The sequence below is a fragment of the Prionailurus bengalensis genome, chromosome A2, assembly GCF_016509475.1.
Source record: "Prionailurus bengalensis isolate Pbe53 chromosome A2, Fcat_Pben_1.1_paternal_pri, whole genome shotgun sequence".
Classification (NCBI taxonomy): domain Eukaryota; kingdom Metazoa; phylum Chordata; class Mammalia; order Carnivora; family Felidae; genus Prionailurus; species Prionailurus bengalensis.
This window is the reverse complement of record NC_057348.1, coordinates 55,979,093-56,002,329: the sequence shown is the minus strand read 5'-3', so window position 1 is coordinate 56,002,329 and position 23,237 is coordinate 55,979,093. Positions and strand designations below refer to the sequence as shown.

The window sequence follows — 23,237 nt, the reverse complement described above, 5'->3', positions numbered from 1 at the left end:
GGCCCGAGCGGGGCGGAGTCGAGCCTGCCGGAGCTCCGCCCCCAGCGGAGGAGGCCGAGGCCGGGGGCGTGTCCGGGGCGGGGCCGTGCCCTGCCCCGCCCGGTCGCCGAGCAGTGGCCAGCGCAGGGAGGGCCCGGCCCCGGGATGTGAGTGAGGCAGGGGTGGGGGCGCGGGGTGGGGCGCCAACCCAAGACCCCGGGGTTCCCAGGGGTCCCCGTGGGCGGGAGCGCGAGTGCGCGGGCTACCCGGCGGGCCGCCAGGTGCGTGCCCAGGTATGGCGGGCGAGGGGGCGCTCGGGTCGGGTGCGCCCAGGCCGGCCTCGCGCCACTTCTCTGCGGTCCGAGGGACCGGTGAGGGTCGCGGGGCTCCGACCCGGGCGGGGCCCAGCGACAGGCGCGGGTCTGACGTCTGCCCTATCCCGGGCTCCACCGGCTGTGCGGAGGCCTCCCGCAGTGGCAACAGCTGGCGCCGGGTTTCTGGTCCCTGTGCGGAGGTGTAATGGGGGGGAGGGGGGTCAGCTGCGCGGCTAGGCTGAGGTGATCTCCATTCCTGGCTGCGGGTTGGGCCTCAGTCTGCGTGAACCCCGACCTGCTGTTTCTGGGAACTGTCATCCCCACCCCCAGCTCTCAGGGATAGGGCGCTCTCTGTGCTCAGCTGTTTCGGTGCATCATCTCGCGACAGCCACATGTTTTACTTAAGGAAACTGAGGCCTAGGGCCACACAGCTTTTTAGGATAATTGTAATAATGTGGAGGGGACGTGCCGAGGCCTGGCAGCCAGATACACCTGGGTGCACAGCCGGTGCTGCACCCACCCGCAGTGTGACCTTGGGCACGCCTGGTTCCCCCTCCAAGCCTCTGTTAGGACCGGTGGCGCCTACCTCCCAGGGCTCCGGTGAGGTTTGGGTTGGACAGTGCAGGGAGAGAGCCAATGCTCAGTGAGGAGCTGCTCTCATGACCGTCGTTGCTGTTGCCAAGAGGCCCTTTTCCTGCGGCTGTGGAGCTGTGTGGTCAAAGTCAGCCGGCAGCGAGGAGGAGGCTGCTTTCCACACTGAGACTGCCCCTGTCTCTGTGTCTGTCCCTGTGCACACGGAAGGCCACACACAACTCAGCTGTACCAGCATGTGCCGGAGACACGCTGGCCCATCGTGTATTCACCACGCTACAACATAACCTTCATGGGCCTGGAGAAACTGCACCCCTTTGATGCGGGAAAATGGGGCAAGGTGATCAGCTTCCTGAAAGGTATGGAAGGCCCTATCAGACCCTACAGCTGCTTCTTCCAACCCACCCCTCTCTCCCGGCCCCTCCCTGTGTCTTCCCTGACACAAGCCGCAGTCTCCCACCTCCACTCTCAGCCCTCAGACTGCCTTCCACTCATGCGGGCAGAGTCTTTTCAGTACAGGCGTCTGAGCATGATATGTCCCTGCCTCAGACCTTCACTGCTCCCCATCACTGTGGGCTTAAGTCCTGTCCCTGTCCGTGGAGGCCCAGTAGAAGGGGGGCTGATTAAGGATGGACACCAGGAAGGTGAAGTTTAGAGCAATCCAGTGTCTGTTCCCCATAAGCTCCGAGAGTCCAGGAACTAGACAGCCTTTGCTCCAAACCCTACTGATTGCAGATGGAGGAAATTGGAGCCGAGAAAGGTTAGGAAACATGCCCAAAGTCACACAGTGACCAAGTAGCAGAGTGGGGTCTGGAACCCAGAGCTTCAGGCTCGCACCTGTCACAGCTCATTCCGCTGAGCAAGGTGGTGCTCCGGATTGTGCTTTCTACTTCGGTTTGTAATCCAGGGGTCTGGTTTGGGTGGGAAATTCAGGCATCACAGCAGGCTAGTGCGAGAATATTCTCCCTTTTCCCTGCATTAGGGGTTCCTCAGTTAACAGAAGTAGGGAACATTACCTGGCATAGGAAGAGGCATGGTGGATCTTTAAATCACACAATCCTGATCATGCCATGGAGACAGTTTCGCTTTGGGGCTAGCCTGTCTTTAACACCTAAGCGCATCTCCCTTTTTAACAAATCTAGAGCGAGCCACACTGTTGCAGAAAATAGAATCAAATTACAGATTAATAGCAGTATGTTTGTATCGCATATGTTTTCTATTTTGGGTTTTTCTATTTATGGCAATTGGTTTGGATTTTCCATTTGCAATAGTAACCAGAGTGAGCATTCAAAGAACACTATTAAGTAGAAGAAGGACAAGTGGTGTGCCAGGATGGTGAGAATACGCGGAGCCAGCCTGTTGCTCATCTTGCTTCCCTGACTATGGCCCTTCATGCACTGTTTCCAGCAGACTCAGCCTGAGTCACTCCCCCCATTGCCCTTTCTTGGGATCCTGCGTTACCCAGTAGCTCAACATAGGATTCCTTGTCTCCCTCATCTCTGAGCTGACCGTCCTCCTGAGTTCCCTCCTTCCTCCTCGGAGGATGTGGGTGGAAAGGAGGCAGGGGCCACATGGTGCTGCCAGGAAAAGAGCTGGCCCTTTGCCTGAAGGCAGTGGGGAGACTTGGAATATTGTTGGGGGGAGGGGCGATGGAGAGTGCCTTCTGTATGTGGAGCTATGTGCAGGAAATGTATGGGATCATTTGCTTTCTAAGGGTTACACATTAAAACAGTTTCTTTGGATTCTGACCTTGTCCCTTTGATTCCCTAGAACCCAGAGCATCATGGTCCTGTTCTCACTGTGCCCCAGACCACTTCCTGTTTCTTCTTTGGCGGAACAGAGCAAATCTTGTCTGGTGGATGTGAGGGGTGATAAAATACTGCAGTGTTTCCCCAACATCAGTTATTTGCAAACCACTCTGGGGACCTTGCCGTTTCCTTATACCACCTGCTCCGTTATTTACTTCATTTTTTTTTTTTAATTGACTTAGCCTCTGCTTTAAAAAAAACTTAAGTAAACTTGTTTTAAAAGGAAACATTATATCATCTAAATGGGAAAAGCCAGTTTCACTGGCCATAAATAGAAGGTCGTGGTAAAAACATAAATGCAGGAAAACTGTGATTCACTTCAGGGTGCTGCAGTCTGTGAGGTCGCTGCTTTTTGGGTTAAGAAGGGAGATGAGCGAGGGTTAGGCAGGCCTGAAAGACCACACCACCCTGGGCCTCCCGTGACATCACCAGAAGGTGGAGAGGGAGAACTGATAAGGCTTTTTCTCATTTTGAGTCAGCCTTATCGACCCATGTGCCACCTCCTGTGAAAGCTGTCCAGCTCACCTCTCAGCTGTTGGTGGCTTGGGAAACCCAAGGATCGCCTCATGCCCAATGCCTAATGCCCTCTGGCCATTGTCCACACTGGCCTGGGAGGCGACCTGTTTTCAAAAGCCAGCCGTTTCCCACCTCCTCTGGGGCAGGGCTAGCAGAGGCTAAGCCTGCAGCCTGTTCCGAGGGGTGGTCTGGAGCCGGGTCGGCCATGAGGCCATCAGGGAAGCAGGGTGCCCACTTTGTGGTTTCAGAAGAGAAGCTTCTGTCAGATGGCATGCTGGTGGAGGCACGGGAGGCTTCGGACGAGGATCTGCTGGTGGTGCACACGAGACGCTATCTCAACGAGCTCAAGGTACAGGGTCTGGGGCCTGGGGACGGCTGCTGACCAGGGTGGGTGGTCAGAGCAGGGGCAGCTCGGTCTGGGGAAGCACAGCCCCAAGGGGCTCCATTCCTGCCCCTCATGCAGGGGGATCATGTGAGTTTGTGGACCCCAAGAGAAGGAGAGAGGTGTCAAAAAGGCAGATACCAGGGATGGGTTAGGCTGCTCCAGGGGGTAGTGAGCTCCCCATCCCTGGGGGTATGAAAGCAGGGACGACCACTTGGCGGAGTTTGCACCTTCATAGAGCTTCTACATTAGTGCCTTTCAATCTGTGTTCTATGAACAGGCCTTGGAGACCCTTGCTGACATGCTGGGTGAGGGGACGCCAGCCCCTTGTCTTTATCCAACCAAAGCTGTCCCACATAGGTCTATTTTTATATCGGGCTGACGTTTGAGGTTCTTTTCTAAGAGCTTCTGCTGCTAAAGACTTGTTGAAAACTGTTGGGCCAAAAACTAGTGTGAAACTCCCCAGGTCTGAGCAAGGGATATATACAAGTGGCCAGGCAGGTGGTAGTGGTGGTGTATGGGGCAAACTGGGGGGCTCCTGCCCCTTCCCAAGTGGGTGGCTGCCTCTCAGCTGCCCTGGGGGCCCCATGTGGCCAGAAAGCCTGACTTTCAAAGAAAAGTGGGAAATTCAGATTAAGTGGCAGTCCCTGGTTTCTTAATGCGGCAGCTCATTTCAACATTTGTAAATCCTACCTGCAGACCAAACTGGGCCTCCAGGCTGCCTGCTTGTGACTTTTTTCCAGAGGAGCTCGTGAAGCTGTCATCAGTGCTGAGGTTCTGAGGCCTCTGCGTGGGGAGCTCGTCTAGAGGGGAAGCGAGGCTGGGGAAGTGCGTCAGAACCTGGTGCTGCCAGCCTGCCCTGGTGGGGGCATGGTCGGGGATGCCACAGGTCCTCTGCCAACAGTGTGGGAGCCCAGAGCCCCGACCCCCACCTTGTCTTAGACTCAGTGCCACAGCACATGCCAGAGGTCACCAGGCCCCTCCCCTCTATAGGTGGAAAAGCCTAGGCCCTGCTCAAGGTCACCCAGGAGGTCCAGCAGCCCTCAGGGAGACCCCAAGCAGGGCATCCAGAAGCCAGTCTGTCTTCCTGGTTCCTGGTCACGGCTGCTACCCGCCCTCCTCCCCCACTCTGGCTGGAGCTGTGAGAATTCTAGATGAAGCTGTGACAGTGTCAGCTCATGAAAGATTACCAGGAAGAGGTTGCAACCTGGCTCCTGGGAGAGAGAGGTGTGCGAGGCCTTGGCAGGAAGCCCAGTCCTTGGCTGCCCTGGTTTCCTGGGGCCTGGACATGCGTGGTCACAGTCCATAGCCCAGGAGCTGGGCCAGGAGAACATGCCTTCCAGAGTCCAGAGGGTGAGGGTGGGGAACAGGGACCGATGGCGACGGGTCCGGGCAGGGAGAGACCAGAACAGAGTGGGACCAGGGTGGATTGAATGTGAATGTGCCAGAATAAGGCTGAGGGGGAGGGGGGGATAGGCTCCAGGATGCCACCTGCTTGAGGAGCCTTCAGGGGAACTGTGCAGGGCTGACTGTGTCCCTGGCCTTGGGCCCCCAAAAGCCTAAAGGCAGCTTACTATGTGATAGGTAATAATTAAAAAAAAGTATTAACAGGTTGAGACCTGAGTAGGCAATTGAGGTCAAGGGCAGCAGGAGCATTCAGACATGCCAACTGAAAGGATTAACCAAGATGCTATGGTTGAGCTTATATATTTGGCTTGGAGCTCCCTGGCAGCAAGAGCAAAAAGAGAAACAGGCTGATTTCCATCACACCTACTAAGGTGAAGCATTCAGTCATTCAACACATCTATACCAAATACTGACTGTGTACTGGGTACAAAATGAAGAATAAGCAAGTTTCTCTGCTCCCATGGATTTGCATTTTTGTTGTGGAAGACTGGAAATAAAGAAGTAACGACCCAAGAGGATTTCACAGAGTACCAAGGGCTGTGAAGGGAAAAAAAATAGAGGGTAACTTAAGTGGAGGGTGGAGGGTGACTGGGTGGTCGGGGAGGGTCTCACAGAGGTGAGGTTTGAGCTGAGACAAAAGAATGAAGAGCGTGTGGAGCTTTGAAGGAAGAATGTTCCAGAACCACATACCTACAGGGGGAGGGGACTTTGCCTCCTAGAGGGAAGAAGGATGCTCAAGGGAATAAAACGCTGAGGTGGCACAAGATGTGGTCAGGGAGGCCAGCAGCACCAGGCCACGCTGCATCTTGCAAGCCGTGGGCGGAGTTTGGATTTTGTTCCAGATACCATGGGAGAGCCACATGGTATGATGTGCCCTTGATGCTCAGGCAGGAACCACCATGCCCATTTTGGCACTTAGGGGCTGCAGCTCAGGAGCATTCCCCTTGCCTCTATTCATCCTCATCCCCTTCCCCTCTCCCCCCAGCTCTCTGCAATGTTCCTTTTCTTTTTTTTCTCTGCTGCGGGCATCTGGAACAGTGCCCTGGAGAGTTCCTGCTGGTTTCCACAGCTGTTCTGTGTGCACCGTGGGAGGTCACCCTCTCCCCTGTGCTGCCTCACCCATGTTCCAGGGCTCACGCCTGGCCCTGGCCTGGTGTGGCCTTTGATGCTTAGTCCTCCAGGCATTGAAGGGGATACAGTACCTGATGTTTGCCAGGTGATGGCCATTCAGGGAAAGAAATGTGTATTGAGCGCCTACTGTGGGAAAGGCCCAGAGTTTGCCCCACTGGAGGTGCTGGTTGGGTTGGGCCAGGGCCAGGCTCCTGCCTTCTGCTAACCCCAGTGACAGTTTGCCTGGGGTGTGGGGTGGCATGACACAGATCTGACATCTCGTCCTTGTGCACCCTGAGCTAGGCGGTGCTCGGGATACCTTTATACGGCAAGTGTTTTGTTTTGTTTTGTTTTTTAATCCGGCAACTGTTTAATGAGCACCGTGCTCTGTTCCAGGGGAGGCAGGATAGAACAAAAGAGATGGAGTCCCTCTCCTTATGGAGCTGACATCTGGGGGAGTCAGCCAATAGACACGATAATCAAGTCAATGATACGGTGTGTTAGAAGGCACTCGGTGCCATGGATGAAAGTATAGCAGGAAAGGGGGAGTAGGGGCTGCAGTTTGAAATAAGGAGGTCAAGGAGGGACTTACTGACATGTGATCATGGACTGAGGGCAGTGAGGGAGTGAGCTATGTGGGCATCTGGAGGGAGTGCATTCCAAGTATAAGGATTAGCAAGTGCAAAGGCCCTGAGGCAGGAGTATCTGCAGTGTGTTCCAGTATTGCCACTGGATCGGAGGGAACGGGAGGGAGACTGGCAAGAGATGGTGTCAGAAAATGATCAGGGGCCAGACCACACGGGGGCCTTTGGTGCCACTGCTGTTTGCTCTGAGGGAGGTGGGAGCCAAGGAGTGTGTTAAGCTGAGGGATGTGGTCTGATCTAGGGTTTAGCAGGATTGCTTGGCAGCTGTGATGAGAAGAGGCTGGCAAGACAAAAGCAGGAAGATCAGTGAGGAAGGAGGTCGTCGCAATAATCTGGTGAGAGATCCGGGCTCTCAGACGAGGCTGGAAACAGCGGCTGTGGATTTTGGGGGAGTGGTAGGAGTTGGAGTTTGCAAAGAAGAGGAAACAGTAGAATTTTCTGCGGTTCAGACTGGGTATGCGGCATGCGAGAGAGAGAGACAAGCCAAGCTCACCTGAGCCTCAGGAAGTCCAGACACCTCTTGGGCCTGGTCACCGACCTCCCAGCACTCGGAGTCCTGTCTGGGAGGGAGACAGACCCTCGCACCAGAACACCAGGGGGCTAAAGGCTTAGAGAGTCTCTGGGGAACTGGGCCCCCTCCCCGGGCCTCTGATTTCTCTCTCTCACTTCTCTCTTCTTCTCCGAGGGGGCTCTTGTCTCCTTTTCTTGTTAATTACAGTAAAATTCAGATAGCTTAGCCAGTAGCCATCCTAAAGTGTAAACATCGGTGGCATTTGTTACATTGACGATGTGGTGCGACCATTGCTGTCTAGTTCCAAAATATTTTCGTCGCTCCGAGGGGAAACTGGTACCCACAAAGCCGCCGCTCCCATTCCCCTTCTCCCCGGCCCCTGGCGACCACCAGCCTGTGTTCTAGCTGTCTGCACTTGCCTTTTCTGGAGGCCTCACATGCGTGGAGTCACACAGCACGTGACCTTTGGCGTGAGGCTTCTATCAGCAAGCACAAGCGTAGCGTTTTCAAGAATGATCCATCCCATGGCGTGAGTCTGCGCTTCATTCCTCATTGCGGCTGAATAATATTCCGTTGTGTGGATAGACATTTTGTTTATCCGTTTCTCAGTTGATGGGCATTTGGGCTGCTTCCAGCTTTTAGCCTTTTGTTGCTATGAACACGCATGTACAAGTCCATATCTGAGTCCCTGTACTCAGTTATTTAGGTTACATGCCTAGGGGTGGAATTGCTGGTCACAGGGTAACCAAGGGGCGAGCAAAATGACCCCCACAGCAACTGCACGTTTTACATTCCTAACAACTGTGCACAAGGGTTCCAATTTCTCTACATTCTCACCCACGCTTGTTATTTTATGGTTTTTGTTTGTTTGGTTGGTTGGTTGGCTGCAGCGACCTTAGTGGGTATGGAGCGGTATCTCATTGTGGCTGTAATGTGCATTTCCCTGTCAGTCAATAGCACTGAGCATCTTTTCAGCCACTTGGTGGACATTTATATCGCCTCTTTGAAGACGTGTCTGCTCAAGTCACAGGCCCAATTAAGACATTTGGTTATGGAGTTTTAAGAGTTCTTTGTATGTTCTGGATGTTATGTGATTTGCCAATAATATCTTCTCCCATTCTGTAGGTTGTATTTTCGCTCTCTTGCTGGTGTCCTTGGATGCATAAAAGTTTTGAATGTCGCTAAACCTCAACTTATCTTTTTCATCTTTTGTTGCTTGTGTGTTTGGTGTCGCATCTAAGAATCCATGGCCAAATCCAAGGTCATGAAGATTGACCCCGATGTTTTCTTCTAAGAGTTTTAGCTTGTATTTAGGTCTTTGGCCCATTTTGACTTAATTCTTGTATATGGTGTGAGGTAAGGGCCCAACCTCAATCTGCTGCATGTGGTCTCCAGTTTTCCCAGCACCATTTGCTAAAGACACAACACTTTCCCCATTGACTAGTCTTGGTACCCTTGTGGGGAATTAGTTGGCCATAGATGTATGGATTTACTTCTGGACTCTCTGTTCTATTCAGTTGATGTATATGTCTCTCTTATGCCACTGCCATATTGTTTTGATCGCTGAAGCTTTGTAGTAAGTTTTGAAATTGGAAATTGCGTGTTCTCTAAGTCTGTTCTTTTTCAAGGTTTTTCAGCTATTTGAGGTGTCTTGAGATTCCATATAAATTATAGGATCAGCTTCTCTATTTCTGCAAAAGAGGCCATCAGGATTTTGATAGGGATTGTGTTGACTCTGTAGAGGAATCCGGAAAGTATTGCCATCTTTACAATATTAGGTCTTGAACCCATGAACACAGGTTATTTTTTCATTTGTTTAGATTCTTAAGTTCTTTCAGCCGTGTTTTGTAGTGTTTAGTATACCGGTCTTGCACCTCCTTGGTTAAATTTATTCCCAAGTATTCTATTATTTCCATTGTTATTTTAAATGGAATTGCTTTTTAAATTTCCTTTATGGATTATTTGTTGCTAAGGTATAGAAATACAACTGATTTTTGTGTGTTGATCTTGGATCCTGCAACTTTGCTGGATAAGTTCTTCAGTTTAATAGGGGTGTGTGTGTGTGTGTGTGTGTGTGTGTGTGTGTATTCTTTAGGATTCTCTGTAGCTAACATTATGCCATCTGTGAATAGAGATTAGTTTTACTTCTTCCTTTACAGTTTGGAGACCTGTTACTTCTTTCCTAATTGCTCTGGCTGGAACTTCCAGTGTGAGGTTGAATAGAAGGGGCAAAAGTGGGTATCCCTCTCTTGTTCCCGATCTTAGGCTGAAGGTTTCCAGTTTTTTAGCACTGTGTATGGTGATAGCTATGTGATTGTGTGTGTGTGTGTGTTTGCGTGTGCACGTGTGTATGATAAATGCCCTCTGCCAGCCTGGCAGAGTTCCCTTCTGTTTCTAGTTTGTTGATGGAATTTATCATGAAAGGGTGTTGGATTTTGCCAAAGGCTCCTTCTTCATCAACTGAGATGATGGTGTGGATTTTTTTCCTGTCTCTCCTTTTGCTCCCACTTCCACTGGTGGAAAGTTCTGACCCAAACCAAGCAGTTGGGGCCTCCACATGGGGTTGTAGCCAGTCTCTACTGGGGAAGCTCGCAGGCCAGGCCTTTTGGTGGGCAGTGGGCATTAGGCTGGGGTGGTAAAACCTCCTCTGTTTATGTCATTCATTCATTCATTCATTCATTCATTCATTCATTCATTCAGCACTATGGGCTCAAGTTCGCTAGAGCAGTGGTTCTGCAACTTGCTTAAGCATTGGAATCCACTGGAAGGCTTGTCGTGATGCAGATCACTGGTCCCTACTCCCAGAGTTTTGGATTCGGGAGGTCTGGAGAGGAGACTGAGACTCTGTGTTTCTGACAAGTTCTCAAGTGCTGGTGTTGCTGGTTTGAGAACTATACTTGGAGAAGCACAGCCGTAGAAGCAGAGCCTGTGGTGGGGTTGGAGGTGCAAGGGATTCCCTGAGGGCAAGCCTCGGGTGACACCTGTAAGGGGGGGAGGGGAAGCAGCTGGGCACACGTATGGCCTCACCTGACCCCAGGAGGGCTCTGCATTTGTGCTGTCTTGGGAGCAGAGGGCCAGAGTGTCCTAGCCCCTTATCAGCTAGTCATCCAGCTCTCCTGGGTGGTGCAGGGTGCAGGGGAGGTGGCCTCCTCCAGGGAGTGTGTATAGGCAGGGAGGAGTCTGGGCAAGGGTGGGCAGCATGCGCCCTAAGCACCTGCTGTGTGCAGGCTTCACTCTCAGCATCATCTGTATAGCAGGAATGAGAATGAGTGTGTGCTTACACTCCTGGCTGTGGCATCCTTCTGGAACAGACAGATAACAACTGAGACATATCGTAACGCCAGGTAGAGACAGGCGCTGTGCAGAAAGATGAGGCAAGGGCAGGGGTCGGGGTGGAGCCGGGGGGGTCTTCAGATGGGGAGTTGAGGACAGGCCACGCAGATTGGTCTAAGGCCCCGTTTTAGGCCTGGTGGGGTGGGGTCCCTGTTTCATAGATGAGGAGACGAGAGGGAAGTAAGGGTTGTGTCCAAATTGACACAGCAGTGGCAAAGCCCAGAGTCGGACCAGTTTTTACTCTGAGGAGGACTTCTGAGCCCTGTCCCCACCCTACTCCCATCTAGCCCATCCCTCAATGCCCTTGCCTGGGGCCAGGCTCTCAGAGGGCCTGATCTGGGTGCCCTCATCCCAGCCTGCTGCCCTGCACGCCCCTGTGTAGAACCTCCCCGCCCACCCCCTCCTCCAGGGCCCAGCCGCCAGCCTGCCCCTCCCACCCCGTCTATTTTTCACCCTGGCCACTGGTGGTTTTTCTGGAGCAGCTCCGTCCAATAGAACTTTTTGCCACGGTGCACATGTTCTGGAATGGCCCTGGCCAGTAGCCCCTAGGCACACGTGCCTATCAAGCAGTTGAACTATGGCCAGTGAGACTGAGGAACGAAATTCTATTTTCTTGATTGAAGTAACAAAATTCTAATAAAAAATTTTTCACTTAAAATTATACCCAAGTAGCCACGTGTGGCTGGTGGCCGCTGGATGGGACAGCACGAGTCTAGCTCATCAGTAGGCAGCACCACTGCCTTGCACAGAGGCCACGGCTGGGCCCGGGAGAGGGCTGAGCCGTCTGGCACCATCTCTCACTGCCGGAAGTGGAGAAACGTTGGCAGACGTGACTCTTCCCCCAAGGGGACTGGTCCCCTTGGCTATATCCCAGACGTGCTTCTGGTGACTGTATACCCGGCCCGTGGAAGATTCATTCCCTAGTGTGTCCCACGTGATTGCAGCTTTCCAAAGGTCAGTAGGCGTTGTGTAAAAAGTAAGGCAGGCCGGCAGAGGTTTGTGGCCAGAAAACTCGGGCAGTGGATAGGATTCTGTACGGCAAAATTTCGAGCCCTTTACATGTTTCCCATGTGAGTTTCCAAGAGGTGGACAACATAAGCAGTGTTTCCCAGAGTCATTTGATGTGGACCCCTTTCCTGATAGCACGCTGGGCTAGGCAGTTGCTGCGGAACATACTTTAAAACATGCCCCCTTCGTGGTTTTGTGTCTATATGGGACCCCTCAGGAGGCTGGGATAAGCTTTCATTTTCTTCCAATCCTTATTCCCTGCTAGCTTGCTGAGGGAGAGAGGGAGGCAGTGGCTTAACGTGTTCCTTCAGCAGCTGAGTTGTGTGTTCACTGTTTATTCATAGAAAACTGTGGTTCTGGGGCTCCTGGCCGGCTGGGTCTGTAGAGCATGCAACGGTTAATCTCAGGGTCATGGGCTCAAGCCCCATGGAGCCTAATGAAAAATAAAAAGAAAGGAAGAAAACCATGGTTCCATGCCTCCCATAGGCCAAGCCTGTGTTGGGCAGTGGGATTGGTGTGAGGAACAGTCAGAGCCGGCCACCTTCCCTTCTCTGGGTCTGTCCCCCACCACACGCACACACACGCACACGGACAGGTCTTGGAGCATTCCAGCCTTCCTGGCTGGTCTCAGCTCTAGCACCTGTACCACCTCCCAGGCCCTGTGGTGCCTCCATGGTGCAGCTGGGAGGCCGGGGGTTGAGGAAGGCTGGAGGGGCACCTCCCTTTTCAGACTGCAAGTGGTCTGTGGGCCATACGCCACGTTCACCAGCTCCTTCACTTGAGTGAGGGCTTCCCCAGCCTACAACTGTCCTCAGCCTTGGTGGCCTGGGTGGGGGCTGGGGGTGGCCACACAGGTATTCAGTGCAGTTCAGGCAGCCTGGGTTTCCCAGCACACCTGGACCCTATGGAAGTTGACATGGGGCCTGTTCTGCCTTCTCTCCCTGGCCTCAAGTAGTGCCCCCTGGCTAAGGCGCCTGCCAGGACCTTCCCAGGCATATGTCCTTTCTGCTGTCCTACCTCAGCCTTGGCCCATCCTCTTTCCTCTCTGCTGACTCCTCGCCCTTACTGAACATGCCTCTCCTGCCCTAAATCTCCTCCCCTGGTGGGAGAACCCAGTGGCCATGCTCCCCGTTCTCAACACCTCCCTTGGCTTACTCCTTCCTGAAACTCCTCTCTGCCTGGCCTCCTGAGGGCCATACCTCTGCCCCACCCCCACCCTGTCCCAGGACAGCCCTCGATTTTCACAGTGGGCTACCCTTCTGGCCCTTGCCTTCAGGGTTGGAGTCTTGGGGTTCCAACCTTGCATCCTGGACTCCTCTGTCTGCCCATCCCCTACGTGCTATCTGCTAACCTTCCCCATCTCCCCTCCTCTGGACCCTCATTATTTCTCGCTTCCTCCCTGGGGCTGCTGCTGCTTCTATTCAAGTTCTCCTAATTGGTCCTCCTGCTGCAGCCAGAATAGCTTGGGCAAGCACCATCTGATGGCTCCCTGCTGCTCTGATGAGGCTGTCTGAGAGAGAACATTCTCTGGCAGCACAGGCCCTACGGGACAGACCTGGCCCCGCCCCAGTTGTACCCAACTTCTCGTGAGTGCGGACTCACTTCCCTTTGCCAGTAGTTGTCTTTTCACCTTGACTGTGACATCCGGGCAACTCCCGTTCACCTTCAGACTCAGCTTGGAGGTCACTGCGTCCAGAAAGCTGCTGTGTTCCCACCTGGACCCAGACCATGTTCTCCATCAAAAGGCTTTGCCACATTGCATATGAGTGCCTTCCTGCTGGGCTGTGGGCTGTGTCAGAAGGACAGGAGTAGCCCCCACCTTGGAGCCTCAGTAAATATTTACAGAGTGCCCTGGGCCCCTCTGAGGCTCTGCCTGGGGTCAGAGGAGAGCAGGGAGCACGGATCCAGGTACATTCTCAGCCAGGCAGCAGATGGTTTGGGATCTGGGCCCATGGACATTTGCCCCGGGGTCTGGGAGGGTCACAGGGAAAGCTGTGTCCTAATCTTCGTGCGAATGCCTTTTGGGTACCCTAGACCCTCCTGCCTCGGTAGCCAGAAACGAGGGCCTGATATGCCTTTTGAAGGGAGGACCGATTCCTAGTGGATGACGAGGTCATGTGCCGGGGAAGCAGACCTGGGCTTCCAGTGCTGGCTCTGCCATTGACTCACTGTTTGACATTGGAAAGAAAGGTCTTCCCAGCTCAGGGCCTCAGTGTCCTCCCCCTTCTGTACAGTGGGTGGGCTGGGCCAGGGCTGGGTCTGCCACCCCTGTGACTTGGCGTCCTCTGCAGCTCTCGCTCTGGGCGCAAGAGGGCAGCCAAGGGCTTTGGAGGAATGTGGGCCAACAGCTTTAAGGCAAGGAACTGTTCTTACTGAGCCCAAAGCTGGGTCAGGGGCTCTCACTTCTTACCAAAGGAACTGCACTTGACTGGAAGTTCTCCCAGGTCACCTGGAAACTGGCAATCTGATTTCCCAGCTGCTGCCTCTGCGCTCTGGGCACAACAACCTGTGTCTCCTTCCACAGTGGTCCTTTGCTGTTGCCACCATCACAGAGATCCCCCCTGTCATCTTTCTCCCCAACTTCCTTGTGCAGAGGAAGGTGCTGAAGCCCCTTCGGACCCAGACGGGAGGAACCATCATGGTAGGTGGGGATGCAGGTGGGAGGAAGGGCTGGGCTTGGGACCCCACACCTCCGGGCCTTTGCCCACTCTGGGCTCTCCATCCGGAATACTCTCCTCCCACTTTGTAGTTGAACAAAATCCTAAATAGTCCTCAAGGCACAGTAACAATGACTCTTTCTCCCAAAGCCTTTCCCACTTGGGGACATTAGAATTCCTTGTTCCTTCCCCCATGACCTCCTATGAGAGTTACCGTATTTGCTGGTGTATAAGATATATCCCCTTTTCCCCAGGGGGTGTATCCTCAAGCTATGGCTATAGTGTTCTCAAGTCAAGATGGCAAAACCAAGCCCCCATGGCTTCAGTGATGGGCGATGCTCCCCTCACTGCCCATCATGGGGGTGACAGTAAAGAATACTTACAGCAAAAGTAGCTTCTTCATCCCATATGTAGTTGTCTTTAAAATTAGCCACAGGCTGCCGAGTTAATTGGAGGTAGAGAAACATTTCAGATTTAGATGTAGGATAATCTTTTTTTAAAGAATATTTCATAAGTATTTGTTTTGAGAGAGAGACAGACAGAGCATGAGCAGGGGGAGGGGCAGAGAGAGAGGGAGAGAGAGCGAATCCCAGGCAGGCTCCGAGCTGTCAGTGCAGAGCCCAGTGTGGGGCTCAAACTCACAAACCGCAAGATCATGACCTGAGCTGCAAGCAAGAGTCAGAAGAGGCTTAACGCACTGAGCCACCCAGGCGCCCCCTAGGTGTGGGATGAATTCATCCAGAGCCAGATCAAGACCTATTGATCTATAGTTTTCTTTTTAGCTTTGGAAATTTTTTTTTTGTTTTTTGTTTTTTGTTTTTTTTTTTAAATATCACTGCCCACTCCCAAACCATGATTTCCTACAAGATTTTGGTATTCAGCCTACCGTATTTCTGTGGGTCAAAAATTGTCTATTTTTCCACTGAAAGCCTCATCAAGATCCTTGTCAGCTCACGTGTGATCATAACTATTTAACTTTGATTTCTTCTAGTCGTCTCTCAGAATTACAGTTCTGCGGCTTTGCAGTTCTCATACAGCAGCCAGCCTGGTACTTCCAAGACTGAGTCTGAGTCTGCTGGAGGCTGGGGGTCTCCTGAACCCTACCTCATAGATCATCCTATGTCAGAGTTCTCTGGAAATGGTGTTTATGGAATGAATGAATGAATGAATGAATGAATGAATGAATGAGTGAATCAGTGAATGAATGAGTGAGGGAATTGGTTGCCTGTGCCTCTCACCTTGTGCTTGTCTCCAAAGGCAGGGAAGCTGGCCATGGAGCGAGGCTGGGCCATCAATGTGGGTGAGTGCCCCAGCCGGTCTGGCTTGCTGGGTCCTTGGGCTGGGAGGGCCAGGAGGAACCTGAAGGCAACCACTGTGAGTTCAGATGCTCTGGTGCCTTCAGAGCCACCCTGAACCTCCTTCTTAAAGTGGTCTGGAGGGGGGGGGGGGGATTCGGCCATCTGGTGCCTGGGAGGGACCAACCAGTGCCTCCATCTGGTGTGGGATTCTCATCTAAAAGTGTTCTCCAGATGGCTCCCCAGCCCTGCCTTTGCATACTTCCAGTGACAAGGGGCTCACTCTGTCTGTAAAAGCCTGCGTCATCCCCTGGGCAGCCCTGCGTGGGGCTGAAACCTGCAGAATTTCACAGTCTTTCCTGAAAAACTCCATCAGCCTCCCAGGGCCCAGGACAGCCTTCAGGGCCACGGTCACGTAATGGGCAGACAGGCCCAGGGTCAATGCTGTGTCAGGGACCTGAGGGCCAGCACTCCGGAGTCCCCTGGACTCTCCCCCAAGACTGGCTCACGGGAGGGTTACACAGATGTTTTTCCTCATCCCTTCCTTGTGTGTCCCTCACTGAGGTACAGCACTTCACAGTTAGCAAACCTCTTTACTGTCTGGCCTCTCCTTTGAGCTGGGCATTATCATGTCAGCCCCATCATATCGATGAAGAAATGGGTGTGGGGGAGAACCCCCGCCTTCAGCTGTGAGCTCCACAAGGCCAGGGCTCGGTCTCTTCCATCTTGGTATTGCCAGGTACTGAACATCGGATCTGACATCACCGTGATGTGACGGTCTACTGCTGAACGGATGGATGAAAGAGGCATGCCCTGTGTGTGTCTACAGTGGGGTCCCCACGAGGGCCTCGGGAGGCCCTTCCCCCGTGGAAGATGTTATGACCCGATAGAGGTTAAGAGGCCAGGTCTTGATCCAGCCTGGGTCTGAATCTTGGTTCTGCTGTTAGTGAGCTGTGTGATCCCAGGCAGGTTGCTTGATTTTCTGTGTGCCTCAGTTTCTTCATCTGTAGAATGGAGGTAGGGAGGTTTCAGTGAGCTCTGTGCCTGGTTAGGAGTTCATTATTGGCTATTATCTTGTTAAGATCCGTTGACAGCCTCTTGGCATGAGAATAGGCACATCCTTTGTAGCTGTGAGCCCTGGACCCTAACTGCTGGGTGGGGCAGTTGTTGGGCTCAATTTCAGAGGCCCCCGAAACTCAGGTTGCAGGGCAATGGGCTCTCAGGGGGGAGGTTGTGGCCGGACCCTGGTGTCTAAGGCCTTCCCCATGGCCGTGGGTGGCCAAGACCATCAGAAGGTGCCCTTCCTGACCATCCCTTTCTACCACCTGCAGAATCTGGGTTGTCCCAGGGTCAATGGGTCCCCCATAGCCCCACCACCCCTCCCTGGCATGGGAAGTCTCTTGGAGGCCGGCCCGGCTCTGCAGAGGCAAGGGACAGTTTGGGGAAAGATAAGCTCCTAGCCCTTGGGGGTTGTGACAGGCACTGTGGACTCACTCGTTGGGACAGCCTGCGAGGTTTCTTGCTCCGGGTAGGGATGGCTGTGATGGCAAAGCTACCTCCTGACCCAGGGATGGTGACGCGCCCGGGTGCTCAGTTCAACTTGCCGACCTGGAGTCCTGGGAGCCTGTCCCTGGGAGCTGAGCAGGGACGGGATGCGGGGAGGATGTAGGGGCGGGGCAGTGCCTGGCCCTGACCACGCTGTGTCTGCCCTTCCGCAGGTGGAGGCTTCCACCACTGCTCCAGTGACCGGGGTGGAGGCTTCTGTGCCTACGCGGACATCACACTGGCCATCAAGGTGCGCCCGTGCGTGCGTGGGGCTCGCCTCCAGGAGCCCTCCCTTGAATCCCCCCCCACCCCCAACTTGGGGTTCTCCTCCACATTACAGAGAAGGGAACTGAGTCTCAGAAGGGGAGGAAGCTGGCAGGGACTCCAACGCAGATCTGACACTTTCTGTGCCTTTTTTTTTTTTCCGGGGTGGGGGAGAGAGAGAGAGAGAGAGAGAGAGAGAGGGAGGGAGAGACGGAGGGAGGGAGGGAGCAGGAGAGGAGCAGAGACAGGAGAGAGAGAAGTCCAAACAGGCTCCGTGCTCGATCCCACTAACCATGAGATCAAGAGTCCGACGCTTAATCGACTGAGCCACCCAGGTTTCCCTCATTTAATCCTCATGTGTGCAGATGAGGAAACCCAGGCTTGGGGAGGTAAGGTCACACGGCTAAAAGGTGCAGAGCTGGCATTGGCCGACACCTCTGCTGGATTGCAGAGCCCCCCTTAACCACCCTGTGCCTGGCCTTGTTCTGGGCATCAGGAATGGACTGACGTGGCCCCTGTTCTCCCAGGGCACACAGACTAATGGTGGGAGTAAGCAGGTCAACAGACCCTGGTCATTCAGAGAGGGTGACACACAGGAGACCTTCCTGGGGGTAGGGAGGGGAAGGAGGGCTTCCCAGAGGAGGCATGAGAACTTGGCCTTGTGGGATAAGGCAGAGGGCACAGCCTTGGGGAGAGGTTTCACCTTCTTAACCCATATATATTCCTCTAGGAATCCCGGGCTTTCTCTAAGAGCTAGCCCAACTGCCCCACTCCTAATCTCTAGCCCTTCAGGGCACAGCACATGCTGCCTCCTCCAGGGAGCCTTCCTTGACCCTGCACACATGCTTCTCTTGACCCACACAGTTCTGAGTGTGTGAGGTCTTTTCCCGGTGGCCTGATTGCCCACAAGCCTGTCAGGCCTCCCACCTGACCCCTTGCCAATTGGGAATCCCCAAGGGGCTATGTCCTCTGGCTTGTCTGAGTCCTCACCTCCCCCTTTCCTCCCCTGGCAGTTTCTGTTTGAGCGAGTGGAGGGCATCTCCAGAGCCACCATCGTTGATCTCGATGCCCATCAGGTGAGTACCCTGTGGGGGCTGCAGTCTCATGGTCCCGCCCCCCCAGCTGATGCCCATCAGCTCTGTCCCACAGCCCCCTACTGCGGGGGGGCTCCCTTCCCCCTGGGAACATTGCCAAGCCCCAAGCTGGGCCTCTGCTCCCCCCACCCTGATCTGCCTCTCCCCTCGCTGCTCATCCTCTGTGCCTCAGGCCAAAAGTGGAGGGTCGGTCTTTGTCCCTCTGCGCCACTCAGCCCAGCCAGGGCACGGGGTCCGCCTCATTGCTTCGGTCAAACCAAAGGATCTTCCTCCCTTCTGACTGCCCAACACACCTGGCTGAAGGCTTTTCCTAAAGCCCAGGGTGGCGACACCATTCTCACGCCCTGAAGCCTGCTGTGGCTCCCCAGTGCTTCCTAGTCAGTTTGGGGTGCCACCCCTGCACGGAGCTGAGGACTACTGTGGGGCTGCACCTCAGACAGATGCTCACACGCATGAGTTCAGGCTTGCTCAGGTTCCGGGTTACTTCTTCCTCAGGGCTCCAAATATGGGGCTGGCTCCTCCGGTCAGACCGGGCAGGGTGTCACCTGGGCTCTTGAGGACACCTCCCCCCCCCACTGCTGTTGTGCCTGTGTGCCGCTGGGCACCCCGCAGTGGAGTCCTATGACACTGAGCTTCGGAACTGAGCATACCTGCACAGCCCTTTACAGGTTCCCTTTCACGTCCCTGATCCCAGCCGATCCCACCACAGACTCCAGAGGGTGGCAGGGTTAGAACTCCTTTCTCATTCCATGGAGAGGAAACTCAGAGGGCTGGGCCCCGCTCAAGGTCATGCTAGAAGGTCATGGGGCTGCGTTTTGAGGTTGAATTCCAGCTCTGCTACTTAATAGCCACGAGACCCTCTGCCTCCAGGGACCAGCCGAGCTCCGCAGGCTCATGGGGCATTTCCTGGGGTGGGCGTGTGCAGGCTTTCTGGCCTTGCTGAGGGCCCCTGTGTGCAAGCAGCTTTTGTGTCCTCTCCACAGGGCAATGGGCATGAACGGGACTTCATGGGTGACAAGCGTGTGTACATCATGGATGTGTATAACCGCCATATCTACCCCGGGGACCGCTTCGCCAAGCGTAAGCTGCCCCCTCATCCCTCAGTCTTAAGTGCGGTCGTGCTCATATGGAGCTCTCTCCTGAGTATTCCCTACATGCTGGCCTCTGCAGAAGTCACTTCATTTGTCCTCAGCAGCCCTGGAGGTGGGGGTGTGTTCCCATTTTATAGATGAGCAAACTGAGACCTAAAGAAGTCACTTGACCCACCCGAGATCACATAAACCTGTCCGACAAACACATGTGTGGGTCCTTACATCAGGGTACCCACCAGGAGAATAAAAATAGAGCCCTCCTGGGTATGCATTTGTCTGGTGGCAAATAGGGAATGACAAAAAAGAAATGAGAGGAAAAATATGAGAAGTCGAAAATACAAAATAGAAGTCGAAAACACAAAATGCATTTTCAGATGTCAAATGTAACAGTTGTGAAAATAAATGCAGGGGGGTTAAACTTACCAGCCAAAAGGCGGAGACTCTCAGATGAACTTTGAAGACACAGGGCCCTGCCCACTTTGCAAATAGGGGACACAAGTGCAGGAAGGGCACGTTTATGCCGGTGCATCTGCTCAGGGTCATTCAGCCCCAGGTGTGGCCCAGTGGCCTGGTTTCTGATTAAGGTGCTGGATTTGGGCCTGAGGGCACAGCAGGGTCCTCATTTCTGGGCAGAGGCTCCAGATGTCATCGACAGGGGGTCTGGAAATCCCCAGGGCAAAGTGTTTCTTCTGCACTCCCTTCTCTCCCTTGGCCGTGCCCCCTTTGCGGTTCTTGGCGCTCTTTAGTTTCATTTGGGGCGGAATGAATGAGGGGGAGCAGTGCTGGAGTCAGACTGCGTCAGATCCTGCTGGGGCACTGGGCCCTCCTGAGCTCGTTGGCCTTTCTTTGCCTACGGGGCTACTCCTGTCTCTCCCTCAGAGGCCATCAGGCGGAAGGTGGAGCTGGAGTGGGGCACGGAGGACGACGAGTACCTGGATAAAGTGGAGAGGAACCTCCAGAAAGCCCTCCAGGAGCACCTGCCGGACGTGGTCGTGTACAACGCGGGCACCGACATCCTTGAGGGTGACCGCCTTGGGGGGCTGTCCATCAGCCCCCAGGTGCGTCCCTGCCCTGAGGGGGGTGCGGGGGGGTGGTGTGCAGCAGGGAAGGTGGGCGGAAGCAGCGGCGATCACAGCGGGACTTCCGGAAGCCGCGGAGTCAGCCTCCCCCTTCCCCCCACAGGGCATCGTGAAGCGGGACGAACTGGTGTTTCGGGTGGTCCGCGGCCGCCAGGTGCCCATCCTCATGGTGACCTCGGGTGGATACCAGAAGCGCACGGCTCGCATCATTGCCGACTCCATCCTTAATTTGTACAGCCTCGGGCTCATTGGGTCTGAGTCCCCCAGCGTCTCGGCACAGAACTCGGACACCCCTCTGCTGCCTCCCGAGGTGCCCTGACCACGCCACCCTTCTGCTCTTCTGCGCGGTTCCCTGCCTGCCTCAGCCCGGCCCGCCCCTCAGCGCTTCTCCTTTTCTAACCACGGGGTGGTGGGGGCAGCTGCCAGGAGGTGCCGAGGGGCAGGGGCCCGTCCCCGACCGGGCTGGCCTTAGGGGCAGCCCCTCCGCTCTCCCCATTGGGTGTCAGAGGGTCTCCAGGCCCCTCTGTGGGCGGGGGCAGAAGGCAGGGCCTGAGTCCCAGAAGACCTCCCATGGGGCCCCAGGTCTGACCAGGCCCTGCAGAGGCAGGCAGTTTCCCGAGGAGGGAGAAGGGCAGGTGAGGCTTTGGGGGCAGGAGTCATGTGATTTGCCCCACCCTTTCGCCCTCACCTAGGGCAGGGCATGGGGAGCCATGGGTGCCTGTGTCCGTGTGGGGGGGTCTGAAAGCTGGGTGCTGCAGTGAGGCCTCTGGAGGGGGACTCTGGATTCCCAGCCAGCAGGCAGGACACCTGGTCCTGGGTGTCCTGGATGTAAGGGGTGGCGGGGAACGGGGCTCGAGTGGCGTCTCCCCTCTGGTGTTCCCCTTCAATAAAGCAAGGGCTGGACCTGCTTTCCTAGGGCTCCTCGGTGCTGATAAGGAGAGGAGAGGCCTGAGGAGCTCCAAATCTGTGCTTTAGTCATGGTCCTGCCTATCAGAGATGGGCCTCAGCACTGGAGGCTTGAGGGGGCTGCCAACCCAGCTGAGGAGGGGACAGAGGAGGGTGAGGCCCAGAAGGGGACACTGGGGATGGGGACAGGTGGCCAAGCCGGGTCCTACAGGACCTGAGGCCCCAGGTGAGGACGGAGGTGCCGGTGGTCAGGCTGGAGTTCTGGGAAGGAGGGCAGACATATCCATCCTGGCCCGTGGGTTGTAACGGGTAGGACCTGGGGCAGGGCCTTAGGTGGGGCTATTGCTTCCAGTGTCCAAGGTCCCAAGTGGGCCCTGACTTCTGGTCTTTGAAAAACCCCAGACCCTGACCTTGTTCTCAACTCTAATCTGAAGGGGACACCCTGGACCCCCCGCAGAGAGCTGGGTGGGGAGAGCATCCACCCTTCATTACCTGAGTGTGTTCTTAGCGATCAAAGGTGGGGTGGGGAGAAAAAGTGGGCCAGCGGAGGCACATCCCGGTCCCCGGTCAACCATACCTGGGGGACTCCCGTTCATTACCATCTGGGGGTGCTCCTGCATTTCCCCACTTTCTCCCTTACACTCCCTTGGTGCTCCCTCTGCTGGGGGACGGGAGGAAGGGCTTCAAAATCGTGAACTGTCAAAACGGCTGACCTCCTGGACTAGACCTCGAGGCACTAACCACGCCCTTGGACCCCCTCACCCGCCCCCTGCCCTTGCCGTTGGTTTCTCTGCATCTGACTCAAGGTACCTAACATCCCCTCATTTCCACCTGGGGCCTGTGACACATGGAGGCAGGCAGTGGGCTGGCTTCATCACCGTTGAGCTTCTGTTTGTAGAGAACCATAAAGGCTCTTGATCGGACTGGTTGCTGTGTGTTCTTGAGATGGAGCATCCTTACCTCCTAAGGATTAGAGGAAGTAAAGATTTAAAATCCACATCGAACGAGGCCGGACATGGCCTCTCTCAGAGAGAAAGAGTGAGAACGGGGAGAGGGACAGAGAGAGAGAGAGAGAGAGAGGGAGGGAGACATGGAATCCAAAGCAGGCAATGCGGGGCTCGAACTCACGGACCGTGAGATCATGACCTGAGCCAAAGTTGGACGCTTAACCGACTGAGCCACCCAGGCACCCCCAGTATCTGTTCTTAAGACCTGAGTTGTCTGCTTTTGCTAAGTGATACCCCAAGTTATAAAAACCCAAGGGAACATGCCAACTTTGTGAAGTGCTGAGTCTCTAGCCGAGCACCTTGCTGACCAGGATGGGGGGGGGTCCTGGAGCCCAGGGTGAGAGGGGGGACAGGCTGGGGGGAAGTCCGGGGTCGGACATGTGCTATAGGGAGAACTTGGGGGGCAGGAAAGCTTGGGAAAGCACTTTCTGGTGGAGCCCGCTGGGAGCAGCACTGATGCCCGGGGGGCGTGAGATTTCTGCAGGAGACTCCATCCAGAGCCTCCTGGAGATCTGGAGCATGAACATCTGGCATGGGAGGCAGGGCAGTCCCTCCCCCCCAGCACACAGGGGAGCGGGCAGACCTTGGAACCCAAGCCCATGTGGGAGCCGTGCTCTACCTGGGCCTGAATGTGGGGCCTTAGACAAGTGGCTTAGCCTGTTAGAGCCCCCTCCCTGCTCCTCCTGTAGACCCTGG

The 23,237-nt window shown here is 54.9% G+C and overlaps 1 protein-coding gene across 1 annotated transcript; it reads left to right on the top strand.

The window, feature by feature from the left end:
• The first annotated feature begins 37 nt into the window (after nucleotides 1-37).
• Nucleotides 38-22,457, top strand: HDAC11 (histone deacetylase 11). The gene is made up of 10 exons (XM_043588237.1): nucleotides 38-146; nucleotides 1,095-1,243; nucleotides 3,457-3,557; nucleotides 14,128-14,244; nucleotides 15,518-15,560; nucleotides 17,274-17,350; nucleotides 18,378-18,440; nucleotides 19,442-19,538; nucleotides 20,429-20,607; nucleotides 20,732-22,457. Coding segments are annotated over exons 1-10 (1,044 nt in total). The 5' UTR covers nucleotides 38-144; the 3' UTR covers nucleotides 20,948-22,457.
• The last annotated feature ends 780 nt before the right edge of the window (nucleotides 22,458-23,237 follow it).

Coding starts and splice junctions, on each gene's coding strand:
- HDAC11 (XM_043588237.1), top strand. Junction 17,351..18,377: donor ACATCACACTGGCCATCAAG/GTGCGCCCGTGC, acceptor CTCCCCTGGCAG/TTTCTGTTTGAGCGAGTGGA. Junction 18,441..19,441: donor TTGATCTCGATGCCCATCAG/GTGAGTACCCTG, acceptor TCCTCTCCACAG/GGCAATGGGCATGAACGGGA.